Here is a 7,326-nt window from a genome sequence, read left to right as displayed (position 1 = left end):
AAGGGGGGGGGGGGGGTCTAGTTGGCCACAATGACCATCAAGGATGAGGAAGAAGGAAGGCCAGTGAACTCTAACTTTGGTGAATCATATGATCAATCATGGCCTGAACATGACTGAAGATGGGCAGTGAGTCTGGCTGAATTTGAGCCACTTCAAAGTTACCTGTTTTGAAGACCTACAAATAATATTTCTGTTACCCTTTTGTATCTATGCACATATTTTCTTTGTCGTTCACTCGGTGTACATACATAGTGGATACTAGGTTTTCTTAAATATAAACTCTAAGCAATGTTTTTACATATAGGGCTGTAAAATGCTTTTTCACTTGTATGCACTTGAATATGTGGGCCTCATGAAGCCAAAACATACATGAACATATTTAATGGTAGTGTTTTGGATTGATCGCCTCAGTGTTCATGTGATAAACTGTTACAGAAATAGATATGCTTAATCTGTGTACTGTTTGGTGGGAGGAATACATTTTGAGAGGAGAGGATGGGGTTTTGAGTGCTGGGTTAGTGAGGTTTTGTGTTAGTTGGATTTTGACAAACTTTTCAGTTTTTACTAAGCCACCTTTTCTGGAATTGTGTTTAAATGTTTGGGGGGAACTGTAAATGCAAAGAAAGGATCAAATCTTCAACTGTTTACAAAAGCAAATAAGATTTATTCAGGTATAAAAACAACAAACATATGCAAAAATAGATATGGTAAAGAAATATATTACTTTAGTTTAATAAATATGTCAGAACACAGCTGCTGAAGACTTTGAGTCCCCTTTTTTAGTAGTTGTGGGGTTCTGTGGTCTCAGCGCAGCAGCACACAGTACAGAAACATGAGGTATTTAATGGTCCGTTTCCCCAAAGCGTCAGGATCGTCAAGGTTTCATGATGTCTTGAAAGGCAGGTTTTTTTGCATTTGATTTGGCAACCCATACAACTCTCAAAATGAATATGAAGATCTCTGCCACATCTGCTCTGAGAGCATGGGGATACATTCATTGTTCGCGACATAAAGGAGCAACTTTCATGTCTTTGATTGCTTTCTTTAACCACTACATAACACTAAGCAGACATTTAAGGGGATAAGTTAACTTTCCTGAGACAACTGTTAGCCCTCTACTCTTTGTTTGCTTAAAAAATGATTGTGATTATCAAAAGCAGTTGCCTTCATGAAAAAAAGTCTTTTTGAATAGAAAAATATTCAAATACTTCAAACTTCCTCTGCAGGAATAAACTCAACTTCCTTTTTCAGTCGTTCCCAAAGTAATTTAGGACTTAATGTGTGGTGAATTTCACATTCAGGAGGTTAAACTAGAATACTGCCTGATGGTCTTCTGAAATCTCCCTTTGAAATGACAAGGTCAACATACACAGATTTGACCTGCAGAGTCAGATGAAATGACTCCAGATAAAAGCTCCCATTCTGTCCAGTGATACCAGTATCACCATTAAATGGACATTTATCATCTTTGTGTTACAGTACAAGTCCAAATTAAAGTCAGTTCTTCCTGCTTTGTCCTCAGCAGCTGGGCGAAGTGGTGATGGGACTGTGGAGGAACGAGAGCTGACCAGCAGAGGTGTGTACGGGGATAGAGACAGGGAAATTGAAGACTGTGCTTTTGTTGCCGATGGCTGGGCTGCCAGCCTCTGAGGAGCAGGTTGACGAGGCCAGGACTTGGGACTCAAACTGGAGGAGCTGACCCATGAAGCTGAAGTTTGGGGAGATGATACTGCGGCGCTGCTTGACAAACTCAAAGGCCTCATCCAGCTTCACACGGTTCGTCCGCATGAGGTAGGCAAGGCAAATGGTGGCGGAGCGGGAGATGCCAGCTTGACAGTGGACAAACACACGGCCTCCTTTGTTTCTAACAGAATCTGTAGGAGAGAGAGGAGAACACCAAACATTAGCACACTGTAAACACCGATCAGGTGATGTAACGGTTTTGCAGAGGATGGTGGTAAAACTCAGGCAGGCACATAAGTGTTTGCAACATTTTCAGTTGCTATTTAAATTCAAGAGCACTCATTATGACACAGGAACACAGTTTAATAGGGTGCAGGGTGTGAGCTTGTGGGGGATATTCCCTAAGGAGGCTGCCTGAATGGACAAAGGAGGGGAGCAAACCCCTGCTGGGGGTATTGATCTGGGAGGAAGGCCGACAGAGAGTGAGGAGAAATTGCCTTTTGTTGGGCCAGAACAAAGAGCGGCATGGAGGGGAGCTATTCAAGCCTGGCCAGCCTCCCCACTACAGAGCCAGTTTGGGGCTGCTGCCTCGCAATTCATTAAGGGGGGCATCCCTTTTTCTACGCCTGGGTGGTGGCAATGATGTAACCACCATTGTGGTGGAGTGGGGAGCCTGTGCTGAGCCAGCTGGTTAGTTTTGGAGGGAACTTTTTAAAATTTAAATCCAGGAGTCAAAGGGAGACGTGAAGGAAGAGGGGGGTTGGGTGTTTGTGTTTCTTCAGCGGGCTCAGGAGGTGACAGCTGTGATGGCCGCTCACATTTGGCAGTTGAGGCAAAGAAAAAGGCGTTCACACTCACCGATAAACTCGATTGCCTCGTTGAACCAAGAACTGATATCAGCTTTGTGGTTGTCCTCGACAGGGATGCTCTTGTAGAGGAAGGAGTCCTCAAAGTGGTTGGGGCAGTTGGCAGAAACGTTGATTAAAGCGGTGATACCGAGCATGTCCAGCATGTCTTTTCTTGAAGCGTGATAAGCACTGCCAAGGTACAGGAAAGGCAAGATCTCTACAGGACCTCCCTAAACAAAAGAAAACAAACAAAACAACACCCTTCAGTCAACTGTGAAAAAGTAACCAAAAGTAAGACACAAACAAAGAGTGTTGTGTACTCAGTCTGATCACATAAAGCTACTAACCTGGTCATACAGAGGAGTATTGCATGGACTACAGCTGGGGTCTGCGCTCCCAGGATGGCTGGAGCTCAGGGGCAAACTAAGCCCCTGTGGAGGGGAGGGCTTGGTACACATCTCTGGATACTCTGCGGAAAATGTGTCAAAACCACCTAAAAAAAATGAAAAAAAAAGAGGTGTTAGATTAAAGGGCAGCACAGAGTTACATCCATGTTTAAATATGGTTTTCAAAGTGGTGACAACTGCTCATGGGGCTATTTTGGAACATTGTTTACTCCAGAGCCAGCTGGTATGGTGACAGCTGTAATCCACATTTGTTGCCCCGTTGTTAAGATACAGTAAAACAATTGTGTGATACTCGTTTGAAGCAGGCAGATTTGTTTTTCTTACCTTTCAGAATAAAAACTCTAGCTCCACATGGGTCACGGCACAAGGCGGTGACAGCAAGCATCAAAGTGCCGTCTTTCTTGGCCTGGCTTAGGTCCACACTGCGGTCGTCAAGCAGGACCACAGACTCGTACTCCCCGGAAAGGAGCCTGTTTCTGGTGTCCTCATTGGGGACAATGTGCTCAAGTCCTAATCCTCCCCTGGCTCTGCGGCGAACTATGGTGCTGAAACGCACGTTGGTGGAGCCCGATATGTGGGACGAGTTGAAGGACAGGAAGGAGCGGCAGTCCAGTACCAGGCAGCCTGGGACGTCGCCCTCCAACGAGCCACGGAGGGACGCACAGTCGATGGTCGGGACCTCCATTATGACCATAGTAGGACAACTGAAGTAGAGGGTTAAATCCAAATACATAAAGGAAAGGGAAACAGAAGCTTAAGTTGATGTGAAAGTGACTCTTTGTCCCAAAGTTACAAAGTAATTCGAAGCAGCGAGTCCTTTGTTCCGGTTAGCTTGTTAAGTAGAAAAAAAGACACGAAAAAAAGTTTTAAGACTAACGAAGCGGGTTTTCTTCTCTTCTTGAATGTACCCGGTGGTTGAATTTCTTCTTTAAGAAAATATTTCAATCAACTTTTTGTGAGTAGTTTCTACTTCTGAGTGCTGTGTGAAGCGTTTATATACGGCTCGTGCTTGTGAATGAGAAGCTACTGACGTCAGGCGCCCGCCCCTTCTGGCTTCTTGCCAGAATTGCGGACGTCATCACCCCCTCCCCCTCCCCCCAGTTCTGAGTGCAGTAGAGCAGATCGGGCCGCGCGCTCACATGCGGGACATTTTTGAACCAACGTAATGCACGTACACGGGCACGCGGTGTGAAGCAAGTTTAAACTGGGAGAGAGAGTTCTATTCTTGTTGTTATTTTATCTATCCCTCCTACATTTAAATATTTAAATATAAATTAATATTTGTATGACATCAGACTTCTATAATTCAGTAAATGTGTCCTAATTTAAAAAGCATATATTAAATGTTGATGTGTCAGCAAATGAGGAATTTGCCAAATTTTCCATGATGTTAGTGTTTAATTAGATTTCTATTTTGCCTCTTCATCTGAGAGTTGACAAATAACAAGATAATAAGTAAATATCTGCCAGGGGGCCATAAAAGTTCATTCTTTGTTTTTATTAGTCAGAGGTACATAGTGTTCAATGCGCCGAGCAAAGGCGAACCATAAAAGTTAATCACTGTATAGAAATCTGAAGTCCAGTAAATTTCCACATGCTGAGAAACAAAACACCAGTCTACCAGGAAGACAACACCAGATGGAGATCTCCTGACCTGTTAGTTTTTGTTTCATTTGTGGCTGTATTGAAACAGACAGATAGGTGTTTTTCCCACCCTGAAAATTTAAATATGATTTAAAAAGCAAACATGATTACAGTCACTTTGGGAAATCCTTTTATTTGTTGGAATGGTTAGCTGACTCAGAGTGGGCAACACTGCTGTGTCATAATAAGAAAGCAGGAGGATCATTTTTGACAGACAACAGGCGTCTCCACTGACAAAAGGGTGTGTTGAAACTACACAACAGAGACATGCCGGCGTTGATTTGTTGTGAAACAAATATTTACTAAGCTGACTAAAAACAGGTAATGTTGCAACAAAGCTCTCCATTCAATATGCCTCTTTAACTTAAGTGCTTACGATTTTGTTGCAGAACATGTTTTGCAGTTGCTCTGAATTTCCGATCTGTGATAAATCCTTTATCAAGCTATCATAACGGTTTTATGTGTTTACTGTTTCAAAGAATTAGGCTGACATACACTATATAGGCCATGACATCATCCTCACTTTACTGTGACCTGAACAACTTGTAGCTCGCTCAATCCACATCCAGGCTGTTTGACCCTTATGTTTAACTTCAAGCCAAAGGAAAACATAGATGTGTAATGTGAGAGAGGAAGAGGGGGATGGAAGGGGAAGCTTTCAGGACATTAAACGTCTCCAGCCACAACAGAGTGCAAAAACTCTCCAGCTAGTTTAACCTCGCACTCCTGTGAGATGAGTCAACTGTGAGGCACATGCCACAAAGCAGGAATGTTACACACTATAAGGGGGAGGTGGGGTCAAACTGAAAACGGTCTGTACCCAAACATTTTGTCCTCATTTTGAGTGCGTCTTCCCTTCAGTCATGAAGGAAGACTTACGTGCTGAGAAAGAAAATAGACACTGTTGAGGGGGTGAATGAAGACAGCACAGGCAGAGGCGGTTATGGTAATTTTGACGCCCTGGTTGAAGATAAGTACGAGGTCCCTGTTTACCTAAAGCAATCCTAGCAAGTGAACAAAATAGTATGAAACATCCTTATTCAGGTAACTCAGCCACAGAACTAGAGAACATTGCCCAAATCTAGGGCTGGGCAATATGGACCATAAATAATTTACCTGGTGTAGAAGAAAGATGCCCCCCTTTATACCCTCATTTTGCCATAAACATGGCTTCAATGGAAACTGAGATATGTTATGTTTAGGAAAAATAAAAACCTTGTTGGGTAAGCGACTGAGTAATGATGTGCCAGTTCTATGAGTCAACTGTTTTGTATGAATGAAAAGAGCTGGTTTCCATTTGGGAGCCATGTTCCCTTTTTCTTTCTTCGTTTATGTTTATACACATTTAAAAAGCCAAACTGGTACCAAATGAAGAGCCAGAAGCCAGAGGGTCAGTTCTTATTTACTGAGCTAAACCAAATGATGTGGATAACTAAAGGGGGACATAATTTCTGTCACACTGTGCAAAATTGGAAAGCTTTTTGGAAGTGGACTATATTGTCTGACTCCTTCAGATGAAGGTTTTTAATGTCTGCCACTGTGTTCTTTGAGCTCTCTTTAAACGTATTTTTGATGTGCCACTTCAAGAAGGTAGCTTAGGATTATTTTTTTTCACAATTTCAACAGTTCTCACAGCTTTGAAGAGCCAAAACTTTTGGGATTTTGATAGTATGTGGGTTGCGCAAATGAAAAATTTGCCACATCTGCTCTGTCAAAGCAAAATTTTTCATGGGCGCAACCCACATACTCAGCTCTGCTGCTCAACCCACAAATGCATGTCCCTTACAAATGAAGCAACATTTTAAAAAAAACAAATAAACAGACTTTCTAATGGGCTTAGATTTATTGCCACGGAGCACCGTTACAACAAAGAAATAATCTATCAAACACAAGTTTTCTTACTCTTTGTGTTAAGTTTAAATAAACTTCCATCATATCTTTGACCTTTGTCTAAATCGCAGAAATACATTGGCAAGATTTGGAAAAATAGATGGAACTAGAGAGGAAAAAATGGTTTGGATAATACGACAGTGTGAGAAAGTTTGCCTGCATTTTTATGGTTTGAATCAACCAATTACCCTATATCTTGTTTGAAAATATACATCTCAAAACTTGATGTATTGCCCAGTCCTACATATAACAACTATATTGTGAGCCCCCTAGAACAACAAGGCATGAGACAGTCAACTGCCTCTTCCCTAGAGCACCAAGAAGGCCCAATGAAGCAAATCTGTTTTCCATCAAATAAAATGTTCACTTTCTCTTACTTTTCATGAAATCAAAGCAGCTGCCACTGTTATCTGTTATACTGATGCTTTTTAAATGTTCTACAAACATCCAAAAGGTCATCATATTTTCTTGACATAACCATCAAAAAGACCAAGTGCGAAACAAAACGTGCATTACACTAACAGAAACATGCAGGTCTGTACAGTGTTTGTCAGATTGTTGATACTGAGGTCTGAAAATAGAGCCTGAGCAGTTGCTTTGTTTTTGATTCCCATAATTATAAGCTGTAACCAACAGCAGATCACATCCAGAAAGGGAAGTGAAACAGAGGATGACAGAAAGGCATTTCCTGTGGTCCGTGTACTGCTGTCACTTGCTGTCATCCCTGCCTGTTTACTGTCATTGTCACTACGGGCAACAGCTGAGCCAGCGGTGGGAAAACACAGGGTCTGTCCTGAATACTCGAGTCTCCAGACCCACAAGTTATCTAACAATAAAGTTTTGTTTCATGCATG

The 7,326-nt window shown here is 42.2% G+C and overlaps 1 protein-coding gene across 1 annotated transcript; it reads right to left on the bottom strand.

The window, feature by feature from the left end:
• Nucleotides 1–643: 643 nt before the first annotated feature.
• On the bottom strand, nt 644–3,913 carry dusp1 (dual specificity phosphatase 1). The gene is made up of 4 exons (XM_041797050.1): nt 3,263–3,913; nt 2,879–3,024; nt 2,542–2,761; nt 644–1,874 (listed from the first exon to the last, which is right to left on the bottom strand). The coding sequence occupies exons 1-4, from the start codon at nt 3,669–3,671 to the stop codon at nt 1,519–1,521; spliced, it is 1,131 nt and encodes a 376-aa protein (XP_041652984.1). The 5' UTR covers nt 3,672–3,913; the 3' UTR covers nt 644–1,518.
• Between the last annotated feature and the right edge of the window lie 3,413 nt (nt 3,914–7,326).

The sequence above is a fragment of the Cheilinus undulatus genome, linkage group 10 (genome assembly GCF_018320785.1).
Source record: "Cheilinus undulatus linkage group 10, ASM1832078v1, whole genome shotgun sequence".
Lineage (NCBI taxonomy): Eukaryota > Metazoa > Chordata > Actinopteri > Labriformes > Labridae > Cheilinus > Cheilinus undulatus.
This window is presented reverse-complemented; position numbering and strand designations above follow the sequence as displayed.

Coding starts and splice junctions, on each gene's coding strand:
- dusp1 (XM_041797050.1), bottom strand. CDS start 3,671: ATGTATTTGGATTTAACCCTCTACTTCAGTTGTCCTACTATGGTCATA. Junction 3,025..3,262: donor TAGAGTTTTTATTCTGAAAG/GTAAGAAAAACA, acceptor CATTTTTTTTAG/GTGGTTTTGACACATTTTCC. Junction 1,875..2,541: donor CGAGGCAATCGAGTTTATCG/GTGAGTGTGAAC, acceptor TCTCTCCTACAG/ATTCTGTTAGAAACAAAGGA.